The following is a 20,874-nucleotide window of genomic DNA, read 5'->3' as shown; positions in this document are numbered from 1 at the left end:
AACTTTATTATGTCCAAACCTTGTTGACTGCAGCTGCTGATTTTGGGAAAGGTCTCAACGTGATACCAATGTGGAGTGCTGTCTGACTATTTTGATACTTCACTGCAGTCTCCTTTGAGGAGGTGGAAACTAGTTTAAAGTTTCCATTATTGTCTCTCTTATAGCTGTTATAGGTATTTTTTGCAGCAATTAGAAATTCTACACCAAACCATAGCCCAAGAGAACCAATCTCCATGATCTTCAAGTAGGTGAAGCAGCAGATTCAAATTAATGCAATAATGGAGGCTGTGACTAACTGAGCTACTCTTGGTACTGGTCACACACACTGCAAATGTATTGCTATAGAGGGCAATATCAATGTGAATGGGTGCTTCTGAGATCACATCCAAAACCATCGGTGGCTAAACATTTATATATGTAGTTGCTGCCATTTGAGTCTGTTGCCCTTTGGGAAGTTTCTGCTTTAACCAGCAGCCAAATTGATGGAAATTCAACCATTTACATTGATTTGTGAGTTTGTGTAAAATGGACACATCACTTTCCAACATCTCAGATTGGGGCTTTATTATACTGATATAAGTGCCTTGAAAATAGTACCATAGGACTATGGTTTAAAAACTCATGAAAAACCATAATATGTTTCTCCGTTTTTTTCTGTCTGCATCACCGTCTGGCATGTGGAGGCGGGGTGGGGGAAGCTACTGCATATGATCAAAGTAAGCTGCGGAGAGTTGTAAAATTAGCCAGCTCTGTCATGGTCGCTTGTCTCTTTAGTATCCAGATCATTTTCAATGAGGAGTGCCTCATTAGGACCCCCATTACCCAAGACATGCTCTCTTTGATAAAAAAATGTACTTTGAATCTTATCATTGCAACCATCAGGAAGGAGGTACTGAAGCCTGAAGGCACACACTCCATGATTCAGAAACAGCTTCTCCTCTGCCATTCAATTTCTGAATGGATATTGATCTCATGAGCACTACCTCACTACTTTTTTTAATTTTCGATTTTTTTGCACTTTGAATTGCCTATTATATGTATATGGTACTATTATATATATATATAATATGTATATGGTATACACACTTACTGTAATTCATAGTTTTCTTTTTCTCTCTATTATCATGTATTGCATTGAACTGCAGCTGCAATGTTAACAAATTTCGTGACATATGCAGGTGATATTAAGCCTGATTCTGCTTGTGATTCTGTTTTCTACTGGGTATCATTTAATTTCGCTATAACATAATCCCTCTCATTAGGACAGGAGTCTTCATCTATAATCATACGTTTATTTCTAGTCTTATATTCTCAAGACAACAACAAAACTCGCAACCAAGTTCCTCCGTCATTTTGTGTGTGTGTTGCTTGAATTTCCAGCTTTGGCAGATATTCTCTCGTTTGTAACCAAGTTAATCAACCTGTTTGGTTAATTTGTGTGTGTAATTAGTTCTGTAGAAGAATGCTTGAACAAACTTATCAATTTGTGTGATTAATTACATAATATATGTGTACCTCTACCTCTGTTGCAGCTTAAATAAGCTTAGCGAGAAATGCCATAGTGGGTCTTACTGATTGTGAAACTGAGAAGTCTCTCATTCATATTATTCTATTCCTGGGTAAAGGAGGAGGTGGGGAGCAGCAAAAAAGGGCTGAAGCAAAAATGGTAGGAAAATACAAAAGACGCACTTAAAGAAATCACGTACAAAGATTGATCCAGTCATGTTAATTCAATTTTTTCTCATTTAGTTATTGTTTGATTGATACTGCATTTCATATAAAAGTATGGAATTTTATTTTTTTATTATTAATTAAAACAATAAACAAATAATCAAATGACTCTTATCATCATGCTGTGAAAGGATCATGTTCTTACATCCTGAAATTCATAATGAGAGTCCCTGCTTTTTCAGCACTTGCAGTAACCCAGTTTACAGCACCTCTATTGCATTATGGGATTCCTTGGGTGAATAGTTCTATGTCAGCTTGGATGCCTGGCTTCACTGTGTGTGGGTTTAAACAACAGGGTAAGTGTCAAGCATGTGTACCACAGTGTTTCAGGATCAGATGCTTAAACTAAATGCACTGCAGTTCTTTCTATGTGCTTTTTTTCCCACCAATGTCAGCTGAAATGATATCACATTTTTAAACATTTTAATCTTAATGGAGTGAGAAAGAGGCCTCCTTTGACACTATTTATGTCAAGGGCTGCAGGTACAAAGATTTAATAGGTTGTATTAAAGGAAAAATCTGTGGGAAAGGTGTGTTAAAAGGTTAAAGGAAAAAATACCAGTAAGCAATTTTCAAACACTGTAGTGCTGATCCTTAACTGTATTCTGGTCTCATACCGTTCAGAGATGGACAGTAGGCCTTCTAAAAGGGGCATGGCATGTGTGTATTATAAGACTGAAAGCTCCAGGGAAGAAAGGAACAGCAAAGAAACTTAAAAATGGTTGCTATAAATTGCCCTGCCATTAAAATGTAATAAAGCAAATATCCACACACACTGGTGCATAATCAGTTAATTCTGATTACTATGTTTTAGACTTTAGACTTTCTGGTCAGATATATCCAGGGAGTGGGATTTTGACAGGATTCACTGATGTATTTATTTTATGGTGTATTTTGTTTTGCTTTTTGTGGTTTAATGGAACGATCTGATTTTACAGCACAGAAAAAGGGCTACTGGATCTTTTACTTCTGTGCATGCATTTTGAAGTCACTTAGCATCCAAGCCTCCTGCTTCTTTTCTCCAAATTCATCTTTTTTTTTGCTTTTAAAAGCTATTGTGGATTCTGTTTCCACCACCATTACAGAGAAAGTACTTCAAATTGTAAATGTATACAAATCTCATACCCTCTTCTTTTGTTCTATTGGTAGTGATCTTAAATTTGTAACTTATGGATTGCTGAATTACTCCCATTTACCTCAACCAAACCCGCACAATTTGGTATACATTTTATTTTTTCTTCACAAATGCAAATTGCATTTCTCTTCATTTCTACTTGTAACCAAAGCCTTTTCTTTTTGGTATAATTTTAGTGAATCTCTGTAATGCCTTAGGTTTAGCCATGAAGAGTAAACAACATATATAGCACCCTTTCTGCACTTACAGCTTTAGCATTGCTTGTTTATCTTAATGTGTTTATCACTTGATTAGGGAGAAGGAGTTCTGTAAGTCACTGTCAAGCTACATTTACAACAAAAATGGGAGACATCAAATAATGACATTAAAAGCGTTTTTTTTAAGCCTTTGGGAATTTTGAATGCTCCAGACTGATTGTTACTGAAGTTTTATGTTGGCATAGTAAGCATTAGAAAAATACAAAAAAAAGAGCAGTTTATTTCTTTATTCTATTTGGTTTAAGAAAAAAGTGAAATTTCAGAATCAGAATCAGGTTTTCTATCGCTGACATGTCGTGAAATTTATTGCTTTGCTGCAGCTGTACAGTGTGATACATGAAAAAACTATAACTTACACTATTTCGACAGATGTACCATTCTAACTGAGCATTCTAACTGGCTGCGTCACCGTCTGGTATGGGTGGGAGGGGGTGCTACTGCAAAGGATCAAAATAAACTGCAGAGACTTGTAAACTTAAGTCAGTTCCATCATGGGCACCCGCTTCCGTAGTATCCAGGACATCTTCAGGGATACCTCAGAAAGGCAGCATCCATCATTAAAGTCCCCCATCACCCAGGACATGCCCTGTTCTCATTGCTACTATCAGGAAGGCGGTACAGAAGCCTGAAGGCACACACTCAATGATCCAGGAACAATTTCTTCCCCTCTGCCATCAGATTTCTTAATGGACATTGAACCCATTAACACTAGCTCACTACAATTAAAAAAAATTGTACTACTTATTTAATTTAGCATATATACACTTATATTTACTATAATTCACATTTCTTTCTATAATACCATCTAATGTATTGTACTGCTGCTGCAAAGACAACACATTTGATGACATATGCTGGAGATATTAAATGTGATTCTGATTCTGAAATATATTAGAAGTTTAAATTAAATAATACTGCAAAAAGAGAGCAAAATTAGTGAGTCATGTTCATAGGTTTGTTCATTGTCTATCCAGAAATCTGATGGCAGAAGGGAAGAAGCTGTTCAAACAATGTTGAGTGTGTACCTTCAGGCGCCTGTACCTCCTCTTTGATGGTAGCAATGAGAGGGAATGTCCTGGATGATGAGGTCCTTAATGCTGGATGCCGCCTTCTGTGAGAATATGAAGTCTTGTTGAAAAGAGCAGAGAAGAAGGAACGTTGTGGGGGCAGGAGGTTGGAATGGAACTTGTTGTTAGTGAAGATCTCCACTCTGAATAATCACGTGAGAAGGGAACTGGAGAAGTGAAATTCAGATGTCACATTTGAAGGTAAGGTGGGTAACAGCTGAGCAAAGAACAAGAAAGCCATTTAGTAGGTGGCTCAAAGGAGGAAAGTAGCATGGTGTTGATATGTTATGGGGAGAACTGGGGATGGACAGGTAAAGGTGGGAGCACACTGGTTGTGTAAGTGAGTGCCATTTTTAGTGTAACTCTCATTTCAAACTCAGTCTACTTGCTTTTGAATATTTCTGACACCACCTTCCAAAAAAGCAACACAATGCAGAAAAGGAATAGAAAGAAGAATTAAAGGAAGAAAGGCAGAAGAGGAGACAGAAAGAACATGAGAAATAAGGGGCTATAAATTAGTTTTCACTGTTTCCTCTGCTTTAAAACAATATTTTGATTCTCCCTAACAGTTAAAAAAATGTGAAATTTTATTGTCTTATATAATGGCTCCCTTGTCATTCTTCAAAAGATAAATAATTTTATTGTAAAAAAAAACTTGGTTGCAAAGCAAGCTTGCTGAAACAAAGTTTTTGGGCATCCTCTTGTGACTGAAGATGCCTTACATACTTCAACTCAGTCTTAAGGCTCCTCAGCAGGGCAGTGTGCAGGGTGTTTCACAGCTGGGGCAGGCAGTGTTAACAAGGAGGTTGGGTGGGTGGTTTGTGAGGTGACGCCGGATCCTTTTTGAAGTACTGATTTCCACACACACTTATAGGAATTCTCTGCTAACGGTGAGACACGAGTCTTACTGACCCATGAATGGCTGCCTCTTCAGGATGTTTGCAACAGACATAAGTTTCCTGTGATGCTTTAAATAATCTCTGACTAACCAAGATTAAAACTATGGACTTGACTACAAGCTTTGCCTGCACGTCTATAAAAGTGCTATAGGAAAGGTTCTCATAATGTAACACAATATGTATCCCTTCGTAGTGGAATATGTGTGTACGTGCAGAGCTGATGACTGTATTAATCATGTTTTTATTGGCCTGCATGTATATTATGAGTTGTGTTGATGCAGGACCATAGATGTATAGTGTCTTCTTATCCTGCTCTGTTTTATTGTGAAAGAAGTACTAACAATTGACAACACAATGCTGCAATACAGAAATTATCGACTGGGTCTGGGTGTTTGTTTGTCCAAGTGCACCTCAGAGGCACATGTTCATGCAAGTGTTTGTTCAGCTGCCACTTCAAAGCACAAGATGTACGCCAATATAAGTGGATGTAATCAGTAGTCTATCCTCACGGACTGTATAATTACAAAGTTCGTAGTAAATTTATTATCAAGGTACATTAATGACCCCATAAACGACCCTGAGACAGCCGGCTGGCGGCGCAGTGGCATCAGCGCCCGACTTCGGAAGCAAAGGCTCCCAAGTTCGAACCCAGTCGGCCCCCTCGGACACGCTTTCCGTCCGTGCTGGATTGAGCGCTGAGCTAGCCAGTCAGCCTCGTGAAAAAAACAAGGGAACAAGGGTTGAGTCAGGAACGTTCGTACCGTGACCCGGTTAATCCGAAAGGAGACTGACCCTGACACTGCACGCCAGACAAGAATAGCCGACTGTCTCTGTGTGACAAGCTATAAATGAATGAACCCTGAGATTCATTTTCTTGCAGGCATACACAGTAAATCCAAGAAACACAATCAAATCAATGAAAGACCACACACCCAGTAGAATAGGCAAACAACTATTGTGCAATAGACAACAGACTGTGCAAATACAAAATATAATTAATAATAATAAATAAATAAATAAACAATAAATATCACGAACATGAGATGAAGAGTCCTTGAAAGTGAGTCCATAGGTTGTGAGAACAGTTCAGTGATGGGGCGAGTGAAGTTGAGTGAAATCCTGTTCTTGAGTGATGTTAGTCTAATCTTTGCATAACATTCACACCATCAGTTAAAGTGAAAAACTGCTGTAAGGGTTTGTAAGTTCTCCCCATGGGTTTCCTCCAGAGGTGATCCAGTTTCCTCCCACAGTCCAAAGACGTATGAGTTAGGGTTAGTGAGATGTGGGCATGCTATGTTGCTGCCAGAACCATGGCAACACTTGCAAACTGTCCTCAGTGCAACCTTCGGACTGTGCTGGTTGTCGATGCGATCAACACGTTTCACTGTATGTTTTGATATTTCGATGTACATGTGACAAATAAAGCTAATCTTTAGTAAAGCTAATTTTATACAATTTTCCAACTTTGTGTTTTTGCAAATAAATTTTCGATCAATTAGGGTGAATGCATTTTCTCACTTGCCACGTACTCTGCCATTGAAGATTGGTTTATCCAAAACTAAGTGTATTTGTGAATAAAATGACTCACTGTGGCCTCATGAAATAAAAATAATGAACAGAAAGTCTATTTTTTCAGAAAACAGAATTCATTCTACTACATTAGGTGTTAAGTACTTTGCCTGTGCTGTGAGTAATATGACAGAATAGTTCAGTTTCAGCTCTAAAACGGTCATGATACACAGTGTATTTCAGAGCCTACTAAGGAACTAATGTGATTCAGCTACTAAGAATTTCTGGTATTTTCACATACTCTCCTCTGCAATATGCATATTATGTACTAGAAGAAAGAATTATATTTTTCATGAGATATGGATTTGTTTGGTAGTGAACAGATATTATCAGACAATGACTGGAACAGATATGAGATGATAAGACTAGATAACTGCTAGGCAGGGTTTTCTAAAGTTGAGTCTTAATGGTTTGATTTAGTAAATTGAGCCTATTGCTTCATTTAACCCTGCATATATACTCTCATGTTCTTTAATTTCTGACTGTTCATCTGAGTGTTTCTTTAAAATAACCCTCAGAATTCACTCTGCTGTGTTGTTGTCTTTGTGCTACTTGGTATCAAGCACTTTATGGTAACAAGTTCCACATCCATTCTACTTTGTAAAGAGGTTTCTTCTGAATTTCATTTGGACTTGTTTTTATTTATGACCTTTGGTTTTGGTTACGAGCTTCACGATATCTATCCAGCCTCATTATGTTTTAAATTTACAGTTAGATTACTCCCTGTCCTTTTTCTCAGAAAGAATGCTCCATCATTTTAAATGTTGTGCCCCTTGTATGTTAAAGGACTTTTGAAAAGCACGTACACATGGGAATTTGCTACTTTGTCACCTGCTCCTACATTAAACATTCTTTCAGCATTTGTGCGCTGTGCTTCTCTGAATTCGGTATCTGGACATTCTGTTGTTTGGTGGTGAACATTGTGAATCTTCCTGTTTTATGAACTAGTTTAAGACCTAAAGATTGATGACTGAACTGATTGGATTTCTGCTGGTCAATGGTCAATCTCCTGAAAATAAGCCTGATGTGCTTTATATTGAAATCTCAAATCAGAAATTGAACTTCTGTGTTTAATCTTTTGTAAATTTGATAATCCGATAAATGTAGTTCCCATATATTCATTAGGTAAATATCGGCTGAAGCCAATTCTGCTTATTTATCCAGAACAGCCATTCAGAGTAACATACCCAAGATGCTGGAGGAACTCAGCAGGTCAGGCTGCATCTATGGATTTGAATAAAGGATTGACATTTTAGGCTGAGACCCTTCATCAGGACTGGAAAGAAAGGGGGAAGAACCATCCTTCAGGTTTACAGCAGTCATCCCATGTTTCTGTGACAATTGCAGATAATTCTGCAGTTACACCTCTTCCAGACATTTAGATCACCACCTCCTCCATGCATTTTTACCAACTTTTTCACAACTCCTCCCAATCACAGACCTTGCCTTTTATTCACCTGCCTTTTACTCCCCTTTTCAACATCTTTCAACTTGTTTTATCTCTAATTATTCTCATCTATTTAGCTGAAATTGTATATCCATTTCTAACATTATTGAGTAGGTGTTAATTCTGTAGTTGGAAAGAAACAGCTTGTTTAGCGCACAGTCGGTTTTGGACAACAGCCCATGATGTCACATTTATTGATGGAACTTCACTGGCAATGTTATTTGCACTGGGGTGGACCAGGGAAGGAAGAATCAGCCATATGGTACTTCTGATGGAGTTTTGCTCTGTTAACTTACAGGGCTCTTCCATTACTGAAGGTGGAATGTTCATTACTCATGTCTGCCACCATTTGTGATCTGAATGGGCTCAGAACTCTCAGCCTGCACAATGGGGGTAAACAATGCCAACCATGGCATTCAAAAGGAATATGAGGGAAGATAATTTTAAAGCCAAGGATGAAGAGCAAGAGAAAGGTTAGAAGGGGGATAGGAGATACAATTAAGCAAGATAATTCTGTAAATAATTCTATAAATCCTTGGATTTAGAGCTTTCATTATAAATTACCCACCTTTTGTTAACTCTTAAAGTTAATCAGTTTAGTTCTCCGAGTTACATTGTTGGTTTCAAAGAAATATGTTCATTTTAGGATTATAAAATGTATTAGTTTCTAAATGTTATTGCGAGAAAAGTAATATTTAAACTTTACATTGTAAAGGGTATTTGACTCTTTTTAAGCAGTTTGTTCAGCTCATCAGGTTCTGCTAAAGGGTCTTGGCCTGAAATGTCAACTGTTTATTCTCCTCCATTGATGTTGCCTGACCTGCGGAGTTCCTCCAGCACTTTGTGCATTGCTCAAGATTTCCAGCATCTGCAGAATCTCTTGTGTTTTATATTCAATTCATATCAGTTTTCTTAATAAATTAGTGGATTTCATCAACACTCCTTGTATAATGTTTAGGTTATTCCTAGACCATTAATGCCACCCTGAATCCTGTAGTGCTCCCGCGCAATTTTCACCATCTGAGAAAGTTTGTTTCCTCATGGGGACTCACTCCAGGAGCACCAGCTTCATGCAGTATTGCCAGCAAGTCCAGAAACTGAGTGTGAGTTCCTTTGGTGATGAACGGTCATGAAGACGTACAGCTCGGAATCAGGACCTTCTCCCAATTCCTCTCAAATCCAACAAGTACCCATTTACGTTTATCCCAATATATTCTCCCCACATTTCTATATTACTCCTCCTCCCTCCCCCCTACCGACAGAGGAGCAATACATAATTAAAGCTCTGAATCCAAGGAGTTACAGCATTATTATGACACAGACATCTTACTTATGTGTATGTGCTATCCCCCTTCTAACCTCATCAATCCACTTTTCTTGCTTTCTCCCTGGTCTTGAATTATTTTCCCTCATATTCCATTTGAATGCCACCATTAAAACTATTTATCCCCGTTGTGCAGACTGAGAGTTCTAGGGGCACTCACTCACAGATGTTGGCAAACATCCCCCACTTCCTTGATTTTCCCAGCCACTTACATACAAAGGGCAGTTTACAGAAACCCTATGAACCTATGAAATACACACATCTTTGGGACGTGAAAAAAAAATGCAACCCCTCAGATATGGGTTCCCAACCTTTTTTATGCTTTGGACCAATACCATTAAACAAAGGGTCCATGGATCCCAGGTTGGGAACCTCTGCCCTAGGGGAAACCCATGTGGTTACAGAGAGAATATGAAAACTCCAGAAAGACAGCTCTGGAGGTCAGGATTAAACTTGAAGTCACACCATCTGGGAGGAGCATTTTACGTTGTTATTGGCCATCTTTTCTCTGATGTTCCTCATTCCATTTTCTTCAACTGTCCTTTAGACTTATTAATATCCACCTTTACTTTACATGAAGAGATGAACTTTTAGCGCTTGCCACTTCCATTGAATTTATTGATTCTCGTCATAATTCTACAATATTTCCTTTCACCTCTTCACATTAAGCAAAGTTACAGTAGACCATGTACATTGTGATGACAATGTTTATACTTAGATACACGCATTTAGTCTCAATTCACTTTTCTTTCACTCTTGGTGGTTACTTTTGCTTGAGTTTGTTTAACCCAGCATTAGCTACTCAGTGAGTCAGTCCGAGTATATAATTTAAAGCTAATCTGCATCATTAAAACATTTAACAAGTTTAAAGGAACTCAGTCTTACATAGTTTACAAACCATAGACTGCAAACCTTCCCTTACTCTTTAGCAAGCCTATAAATTCTTACATAAGCAGTTTGTTACACTGTGAGAATGTCTTTTCAATTAATATCTAAATTCCACACTGTTTACTTTTTGGCAATTAACTGTGAGATTTAATTATAAATACAAATCATTAGCTTTCATCTCATGCCAAGAACTTATCCCTGTCCTGAAATGTTAATGCACTTACAATCCAGTCTCTGCTGTCAATACCTAACTGATTTGGATGCATGCCAACCACATGCCTCCCTTCAAATGGACCTGATATCCTGAATAAAGCAAAAAAAAAATCTGCATTTATAAAGCACCCTCAGAACTTCTGTTCCAAAGTTCTAGCCAGCCAAATACAGTAAATACTTTAGAAATGTAGTTGCTGATGAAATTCAAGAAATGCAGCAATCACTTTCTTCCCAACAAGCCCCACTGAGGGCATAGTGATAATGATCAGCTAATTTGTTGTTTGGGATAAATTCTCATCAGGACCCAGGAGGTAACTCTCCTGCTAGTCTTCAAAATAGCATCAAGCATATTCATCAGCCACCCAAGAAAGCATCAAGGCCCCCAGTTTGGCATTTTAACCAGAAAAGTGGCACCAACAGATTATTAATTCTCTTCTCTGATTGGAAGCAATGCATATTCTGATTTGTATACTTAGACTGGAACATGATCAATGCACATCAGGAGGATGGTGGTCAAGAAGAATTTATTAATTGTGGTAATTCTTTGTTTTTTCAGCATTAACCAATGGATAGCATAAGTTCAGAGGAAATATCATTAACCATCCAGCAGATTAAGGAAGGCCCAAAAGCCAAACTTCGAGAGCTTTGTAAAAAATATGGGCTCCCGATTTCAGGAACAAGAGTGTACTTTCAGAGAGTCCTCTGCCAAAGGCTTGGAATTGATCCAAAATCTGTCATCGTCCAGAAACCCACTTCACGCTCAAACAGCCATGGAGACTGTTGCAGTGTGGCTGGATGCCGAAGCCGCCGGGGTAAGGACACTCACATTCGATGGTTCACCGTCATCAGAAAGAAAGGAAGTCATACTGCAGCCATTACCAAAGCAATCCAGCTTACCAGAAAGGGCTGGACACCAACAATGTATTCTCGGATTTGTGGACAACATTTCAGTTGTGGCCAGCTGTCTTTTGAGCCAAGTTCCCCTGACTACATTCCACATTTACACATGGACCCTGCAGCTAAAGCCACAACATCATATCCCACCTTTTGGTCCAAAGAAAGTTCAGAAGAAGCCATGGACTTGACCAACAAGGGTTCCATTAAATCTATTCATGTGGCGGGTCCATCTCATCTTGATTATACCAACCAATATTACGGAATGCATTCTTCAGGAAGATCATTATTTCAATCAACTCCAGAGCATCCTTGTATATCTGTTGCACAGGATACAAGAACCAAGGTACTGTCAGGTTATTTTAATTTATAGAAGTTATTAATGTTGTTGTCAGTGGTTTCAAGCCTCAACTGTGTGAGATTTCAAAGTTGAAAGTAATAATGATTATCAGAGTACATACGTGACACCACATACAACCCTGAGATTCTTTTTCTCTGGCAGGCATACTCAGCAAGTCTATAGAATAGTAACTATAAACAGGGTCATTGAAAGAGCAAGTAGAGCATGAAAGACAACAAACTGTGCAAATGCAAACAGAAATAAATAGCAATAAACAACTAGAGCATGAAATAACAAGATTGAGTCCTTGAAGTGAGATCATTGGTTGTGGGAACATCTGAATAGATGAGTGTAGTTGTCCTCTTTTGTTCAAGATCCCGATGGTTGAGGGGTAGTAACTGTTTTTGAACCTGGTGGTGCGAGTCCTGAGTCACTAGTACCTTCTACCTGATGGCAGCAGAGAGAAAACAGCACGTCTGAGGTAGATGATAGGACAATTATCATCATTGAAAGTGCTGTTCTCCAAGTGGGGTTGAGATACATCAGAGTAATTTTAATGTTCCCCCCCCCTTTGTATCAATAAAAGAGTGTGGAGTGAGGTAGTAGGAAGTCTGTCCATTTCAAAACATCTGGAGCTTGATAACATTCTGTAGAATTTCCATTCCATGGATTAACGGAGATGGGGGTGAGTATCTGAAGATGACTACTTAGCAACTAGAAGATGGGTCCATTGCAAGTAGATCAAGATCATATTGATCCATTTTAAGATCATCACATTTAATTTTATCAGGAGAGATTTACAGAACCTTGGGAAACTTGACAGCTGAAAGGATGCACGGTAAGAATCCCAGTGTTTAGCCAGCAATGCTTGTGGACAGGGATGGGAAGAAATGATTCAATTCATGTTGTGATTGGACCATTTTCCCCACTCAACAAAAATGATCAAATACTCCACTTTCTAGTTTGGATTGATTGTGCATTTTTATGAGTGAATTGACATCTACCCTGTCCACCAAAGCCTTCCCATCACTGTGATCTGATTGAAACCATCGCAGTGACCAGACCTCTGGAACCAGATCAACTTACTCCACACCACAACTGGATTGATTTACCCCAAATGGACCAAGTACTGTCCAATGCCTTGACTGAGCCAAATTCCTTTGCTATTGCACTAAAGTTTCCAGCAAAGGACTGATCCCCTCCTGACCTCATCCTTCTCACTTCCAGACCATCCCTGCCTGCTTACCGTCAGACCTTCAAAACAATATACCTCACCTGTGAGTGCCATGACAGGCCTCTTACAATCAATTCCTCTTCCTGAACTCAGACTGATCCCACTCCACAATCAGATTAATTCTATTCTGCCTTTTTTCCCTTTCGATTTGATTGTAGTTCCTCCTACTGATGGTTGGATAGACGTCCCCTTGAGTTGAGTGGAATGTGCGACTGAATTTGCATACAAAACTTCAAACTCATTTTGCTTTCACTCTTGTCCCCCAATTTTCCAAATACATGTACTACTTCTACTTCGAATGATCGTTTCTCACTGTTTCCAAACTTTCTAACATATGGCCCATCACCTTGATTTCTTTATATTTCAAGGAATTCCCTCACATGGCATCTTGATTGGAGCTGAGTAATAAATTATCTTGTGTTTACATTTTAATCATGATTGTTAAATTTAGAAGAGAGCAATGATGGTGTGTTTTTATAAGTGAATTAAAGTTCAAAGTAAATTTATTATCAAAGTACTTATGTGTCATCATATACAACCTTAAGATTCATTTTTGTGGGCATACTTAATCTATAATAGAATAATAATCATAATAGAATCAAAGGAAAGACTGTACCAGTTAAAAGACACGTCAAAACTTTAACTAGGAAGCCTCAGTCATTGTGTAAGGACTTGTGCTTAGAAGTAGCCACTTGTGATATTTTACCCATTTACACACAATTAGCTGTTCCACCATTTGCAAGGCACGAACTGTGATTGGAGATATTCTCTGTAGTCCTATGACATTGAAAATTGCTTTCCAGTTTCTGCAATCGACAGAATCAAAAAAATTTCCTAGTCACAGAGAGAAGCTTTGGGTTTTACCGACGAGAATGCCAGCTATTGCTGGAGTCCTTTTAAAAATCGACAAGGTGGATTCTAAGTCACCCAATGTTCTCACTTGAATGTTCACCTTTCCTGCTTTTAGTCATTTATGATGTTGGAGCTTGCCCCCATGAGAGCAATGTTAGAGCTACCTCAACAATGTCAGTGTACTGCACCAGATCATGTCCTCAAATGAAAAATATGAATCATTAACCCAATGGTTCCCTCCATCAATGAGTGCTAATGAAAAAAAAGTAAAACCTCTTCTCCAGTATATGTGTAAGCTACTATCCCTCTTTGAGAGATTTTCTCCATTTCCCTGTCTGCAAAAATCCTAACAGCCAAAGCCAAGGAAATCAGTATGCCAATATTTTTGCAGTCTGTAAAGACCAGAACTCAGCAATTACTGTTAGCCTTCTGTTTGTTTTTGCCTGGCTTTCTACTTCCTGCACACTTGGCTTCTGATAGCACCCAGAATGTAACATTTCTCTTTAGGTTTCTATTTCTTCAACTAGGACCTGAAGGTCAGTTTGCTTTTTGAAACAGGCTTCCTGCAGTGCACCAAGGCAAACCGTTCCCCTCAAGCTGCACAGTTACTTTCAGCAGTGGTTGGTTAGATTTATTGCTCTCTTCCCATTCAAACACTGCAAGTGTGTTGTTCAGTTATAACTGGTAAATGGGATTCCTGGAATTACCTATGCTTAACATGTAGTATTTGATCAAATACAGCAATTGACCATTTCCAAGTGTTTGCATCACTCTTTACAGTTGTCACTGTCTCTAAGTAGTTTGTACGTTCTCCCTGTGACCACGTGGGTTTCCTCCTACATTCCAAATATGTATGGGGTAGGAGGCAAATTGGTCACATGGATGAAATTGGGCGGCAATGCTCAGTGGGCCAGAAGGGTCCAATAATAATAAATAATAAGGGTACCATAATAAATAAAATCAGATAGCAGCATCAGTTTAAAAACTGTCACGTGCCTCCAGTGCTGCACATACTTTCATGGTGTGGATAGACGTCTCAACTAGTGTCTTTAAACATCCTGGCATTGTTACGAAGGAAGTTGCTCCTCCACAATTTAAATGAAGTGGTAACATATGTTAAAAGTTTGAAGTAAATTTGTTATCAAAGTGCATATATATCACCATATACTATCCTGAGATTTATTTTCTTGCAGGCATTCACAGTAAAACAGAGAAAAGCAATAGAATCAATGAAAATATTACCTGTAAAGAAAGACTAATGAACAGCCAATGTGCTAAAGAAGACAAACTGTGCAAATACAATTTAAATAAATAAATATTGAGAACCTTAGTTTTGGAGTCTTGGAAAGCGAGTCCGTAAGTCGTGGAATTAGTTCAGTGTTGAGGTGAGCAAAGTTGTCCTCGCTGGTTCAGGAGCTTGACGGTTGAAGGGTAATAACTGTTCATGAACTTGGTGGTGTGGGACCCAAGGCTCCTGGAACTTTTTTCCTGATCGTAGCAGTGAAAAGAGATCATGGCCTAGATGGTGGGGGTCCTTGATGATGGATGCTGCTTTCCTGTGGCAGTGCTTCTTGTAGATGTGCTGAATGATGGCGGTAATGGGGGTTGAGGCTGCTGGTGAAACTTACCTTGATATGTAGCAATGTAAACTCAAGCCTTAATATTATTAATTTAAATCTTAATCTTGCGTCTAAATTTTACAATGGATTAATACGAGACAGCTGGAGCTAATCCATTACAGACATTATTCCCTGTGGCTATAAGAGGAGCTGTTATAATTCAAGCCTCCTGTCTTTGGCAGGTGGAATTCACATTGCAGGATGCTGAAGTCATGTTGCTTATCTTATCTGGAAGCTGTTTCCTGCTTGTTCTTATTCATTAACTTGTCTTCTATTTCAGCAAACTTTTTTCCCCTAAGATACCACTGTCTGTGGCTAGAATTAGCTGTTCATAATCTCTTGTGCTATTAAATTACCCTTTGGAAAAGCTTATCTGACCATGTAGGCACTACACTTGTACCTGTTTCCATCCATTTATGTAGCAATACTTAAGACCTGGCTTGGCTGAAATCCTCATCCTTATTTTTATTATTTCTTGAACATACCAGAACTCTACTGGCTGGCTATGCATCTGGTAATTGGTTTATTATACTCACACATATAGACGTACAATGAAAAGCTTTGATTGAAGAGTCCACTATTAAAGACCTCCAGCACCCAGGGCATGACCTTTTCTCATTGTTACCATTAGGTAGGAGATACAGAAGCCTGAATGCACATACTCAGCGATTCTTCCCCTCTGAACAGCTTCTTCCCCTCTGCCATCCAATTCCTGAATGGACTTTGAAGCTTTGGACAATACCTCGCTTTTTTTAATATACAGCATTTCTGTTTTTGCACATTTTTAATAATCTATTCCATATATGTAATTGATTTACTTGTTTATTTATTATTATGTTTAATTTAATTTATTATTATTTTTCTCTCTCTGCTAGATTATGTATTGCATTGAACTGCTGCTGCTAAGTTAACAAATTTCACGTCACATGCTGGTGATAATAAACCTGATTCTGATTGCATGCCATTCAGACAAATCATTCTAAACATCAGTACATCAAAGTACAAAAGACAAATAATAACAGAATGCAGTATATAGTGTTACCGTTACAGATCAACAAATAAGGGGTAAGGGGCATGGTGCGGTGGATCAAGAGAATATTTTTCTTGTAAAAAAGGTCCATATAAGAGTCTTAAAACAGATTACTTGAAATTGCTATTCTATCCTTCAAATATGAGATCATTTTTTTCACTTATCAGTCCTGTGAAACATTGGCTCCTGTTGCAGCAGACCTATAGCTTTGTATCAGGTCTTCATAACTTCCTAAAACCACCCAACTCTTGTAGAACAATAGGCTCACCTTGACTCTTCATTGGTTCCAATTATTGAGGCTAATTTTCAGTTGCAAAAACGGTTAAGGTCTGGAATTTCCTCATTAAATTTTGCATCCTCCTTTAGCCTAAATGAGGATCATCAGTCACAGATGTTTCTATTTGTGTTTTGATGTAAAGTTTCAGTTACAAAAGATAATTTTTGACTTTGATACAAATGAATACTGCTAGGTGCAGTTGTTTGCATTTACTAGCTGTCATTACGATCCAGCATATATAAATAGTTAAATTTTATTTTACCCTTCTGAAGATCATTCTTCTCCGTGTTATTGTCGCTTCTTCAAAATGTTTGTTCCAACTTCCAATGTCCCTGCTTTCCTGTTTCCATCTCCATCTATAATTTTTTTCAGCTTAATTTCATATTTTCTCATTCTCTCTTGCTCCTTCTTCCTTTCTATCACTGAACTAATCTCACTCTGTAATTTAAACCTCAACCAACAATCCTCGTCCAGTCAATAAGAATTATTTTCACTCCACTTGCTCAACAGGAATTGGGCAGACATGGAAACAGTTGAAATCCAAAAATATAAGTAAACCTTGGGCTGTAATTGTCAGTGAGGCAGTTCATTCACAACCTAGATTGTAGCCTGGAGACAAATACTGTGGGGTATGGAGTTACTGTTGACAATCTGGGAAAAAAAAACCAAAATGGTTTCTCAAATCTCCAGATTTTTTTTTTTGCAGAGCTCCTTAATTATTTTTCCTGTAGGTTTCTGATCTACAGGCAGTGATGATTGGTAAGCCCAAACACCATTCCCTCTAAACTGTGCGTGTGTGCAGCCAATAAAATGCTCCCACGCACCTACCCTTTGTTGCCGCACAGTTGTAATTTTCTTTTATATAATTTTGAATATAATTACCCTGCAATTATTTGTTAATGAATAAAATCCATAAATTTTTCCAAATAATAAATGTACCACAACCTGAATTTGAAATATTTTAGAGCTTCAACATATTTACATTGTCAGTCTTTCAAGTTACAAGACTGGTACAAATTGTAAAAATAAACACAGAATGGAAGTTGGAAGCTCATTGTCAATGCATCACCGGTCTGCTGAATACAGACACAGTCTAGTCAAGGCATTTTACTTTTGCCATTGTACCTGTCAGTTGTTTTGACTGCCTGAAATCATGTACTTGTGTTGTGAGTCGTGGTTTGTATTTGTTTGATATGCATATTACAAAACATTTTCAGTACTGCACAGTTTTCAGGCTCAGAGCAATGCTTGGTCCACGCAGTTGTGGAAAAAAAATTAGAAGAATGTTAAGCCCAAGGTCTACCAGATGGGAAGCTTACTTTATAATATCAAAGGCTGTGAGATGGATGTGCTAGGGGACAGGGGCAAGGGACTCCAGATTGCAAGGAATGAGGTTTGGAGTCAAGATTATGGGTGGGTTCAGGGAGAGTTGGGGATAAACTGTGGGAGGGTGGATCATACAATGTTTTTGATCTGAATGGTTGGCAGACAGTGCATTGCTGATCATAAATTTCCAATGACAGAGGAAATTTCCTGTTTTGCTCAGGGTGTTATAGCATGGGGTTGGGTTGCAGTAGTGGGTGCTCTGTTGGTGATTTTGGACAGTGTTGCGTTGTTCTGGCTGTCCAGTCGTGGCTGGGTATCAGAATCAGGTTTAATATCACCAGCATATGTCGTGAAATATGCTGTGGCAGTACAATGCTAATAGTATAATAAGTAAAATATTAAAAAAGTATAATCATAAAAGAATAAACTAAATTAAATTTAGTTAAAGTTAAATAAAATAAATACTGCAAAGAGTGAAAAAAGAAATAAGGTAGTGTTCATGGGTTTAATGTCCATTCAGAAATCTGATGGCAGAGGGGAAGAAGCAATTCCTGAATCATTAAGTGTGTGCCTTCAGGTTCCCTTACCTCCTCCCAGAGGGCATGTCCTGGGTGATGGGTGTCCTTAATGATGGATGTGGCCTTTTTGAGGCACTGCTCCTTGAAGGTGTCCTGGATGTTGAGGAGGCCAGTGCCCATGATGGAGCTGATTGAGTTCATTACTTTCATCAGTTTGACTCCCAGCATCACTGATAAAGATTCAGAAAAACAGCTGGTATTCAGCAGGATATCAATGATGGTCAAAGTAGGGAGCAGACAGAGCATGGGGTGATGGATGGATTTACTCAGTAGATAGCTAGACTTGGAGAAAATAGATTTTTTTTCTCTCGGCGAACAGACTTTACTTTGCACCTCATTAGTCCCGCTGAACTACTTCCACTTGCAGAGTTTCCTGAGTCTTTGAATCTCTGCCTCGGATTAAATATATAATGACTGCTGAAGTGAAAGCAGGTAGACTTAGTATAATATTTAAACAGCCAATTAACCTCCTGAAAGCAGTGTAGACACTCATGCCTCACTTCGTCTTACTAGCCCCAGGGGGAATATAGTTCTACTTAAAGATTTTGTTTCTTTTAATCACTGATTAAAGAAGGCACCCTGTGGCTTCACAACCTGAAGTGTGTAAGTGGTTCACTGAACTAAAATTAAAACTCCTGTTGCAATGACTGGATCTGGGTTGGAAGTGCGATTCTTGTCATTATGCCTGTGTCCATGAGACATGGGTGCAGAATTCGACCATTCACCCATCAAATCTGCTCTTCAATTATGGCTGATTTATTTTCCCTTTCAATCCAATTCTCCTACCTTCTTCCTGTAACCTTTGGCACCATTACTTATCAAGAACCTATCAACCTCCTCTTTAAATACTTATACCCAAATACCTGCCTCTACAGTCATCTGTGGTAGTGAAATCCACAGATTCACCATGTTCTGACTAACAAAATTCTTCCATATCTCTGTTTAAAAGGGATGTCCTGATATTCTGAGGCTGTGCCCCCTGGTTGTAACCTCCCCCACTATCGGAACAACATCTGCTTGTCCATCCTGTCTCGGCCTTTCAATGTCCTTGTAACTTTGCCTCTCACTTTCACCAATCAAAAAAATCCAGTATTTGGCATTCCAAAACTTGCACATTTTTAACAATTTGTTCTGAATATATAAATCAGAATATTGACTACAGCTCGAACTAAATTATTAATGTTCACAAGCTACTGCTCTTCTAGATCATTGGTTTGCATATCAGAACTGAAGCCATTAAATTTAAACTGTGTAATTTTAATTTTAAAACATCAACAAAATAGCTGGAGTCCAATGAAAAATGCAATAAAACTTGGTTCTTCTTTGAATCATCAGCCCTATTGAAGTTGTTCATCTGCTCTCTCAGGTTTGTGCGTGTGTATATATCACTTATTTCAACAAAGGTCAAGTGGATGGTTGAGATTGTAAACTTGCCTGTAAGTAATTTAAAAATTTCCCTTGCACAGTTATATTTCCCTTAAAATGGATATACTCAGCACTTACCTTCTTTTGACCCAGAGTTAACTCCTCTAAATGCACCTTATTGCAGAAAATTATGTTGTGCATTGTGATAGTGATAGAATTGCATTGCAAAACAAAATGATGAATGACTGTATTAAACTCAAAACTCCCCCACCCCTCCATGACGCTGACTCTGAACTGTATTCCACCTCCTGATTTACTTTGGACCTTCTACTTGGGTATCTGATTCTTTTAAACATCAGTGGCAGAATGACCCATTCTCTTGGTGTAAGTGGAGGCCATAAAGGGTAGGACAAGCTGTTCAAAGAGGAATAAGGAAGTATAATCAACGGGAGGCTGTATTATTGAACACCTTTTGCTGAGCAGGTCTTTAGAGATACTAACCTTGCAATCTGGCAGCTTTCTACTTTCCTGAGGATTTCCACCTCCACTCTCCAATCTTTTGGTGCTTTATCAGAAAAGCTGTTTGCCTATGTTGCATCATTCTTGATAACTTTCCAGGTCAGAATTACTCAATGAATGATATGTACCACATGATCTAACAACTCCTTATACACATTGTACTATACATTAAGTTGTGGTGAACTTCAAGAGGATCCTGGGTGTAGGCATAATTTATTAGCAAAAAGATTTTGTACTACTTAGCAGATTGTAATTGATGTGCTTGTTTTCAGAGCTAAGTTAACAATTATTTCTCTTTATTAAGCAAAAT

The 20,874-nt window shown here is 38.3% G+C and overlaps 1 protein-coding gene across 5 annotated transcripts in view; it reads left to right on the top strand.

Moving 5' to 3' along the window:
• Positions 1-1,989: 1,989 nt before the first annotated feature.
• The window catches only part of zmym4.1 (zinc finger MYM-type containing 4, tandem duplicate 1), a 233,179-nt gene continuing 214,294 nt past the window's right edge, over positions 1,990-20,874 (top strand). For 2 of the 5 annotated variants that reach the window (XM_059954389.1, XM_059954387.1), the window contains exons 1-3: positions 1,990-2,027; positions 4,098-4,391; positions 11,087-11,770. In XM_059954389.1, the coding sequence (XP_059810372.1) occupies positions 11,096-11,770 (675 nt within the window). In that variant the 5' untranslated portion in view covers positions 1,990-2,027; positions 4,098-4,391; positions 11,087-11,095. The remainder of the gene's footprint in view (positions 2,028-4,097; positions 4,392-11,086; positions 11,771-20,874) is intronic. The other 3 variants (XM_059954391.1, XM_059954390.1, XM_059954388.1) reach the window with 2 other exon arrangements.

This window comes from Hypanus sabinus, chromosome 30 (assembly GCF_030144855.1).
Source record: "Hypanus sabinus isolate sHypSab1 chromosome 30, sHypSab1.hap1, whole genome shotgun sequence".
NCBI classification, from domain to species: Eukaryota; Metazoa; Chordata; class Chondrichthyes; order Myliobatiformes; family Dasyatidae; genus Hypanus; species Hypanus sabinus.
This window is presented reverse-complemented; position numbering and strand designations above follow the sequence as displayed.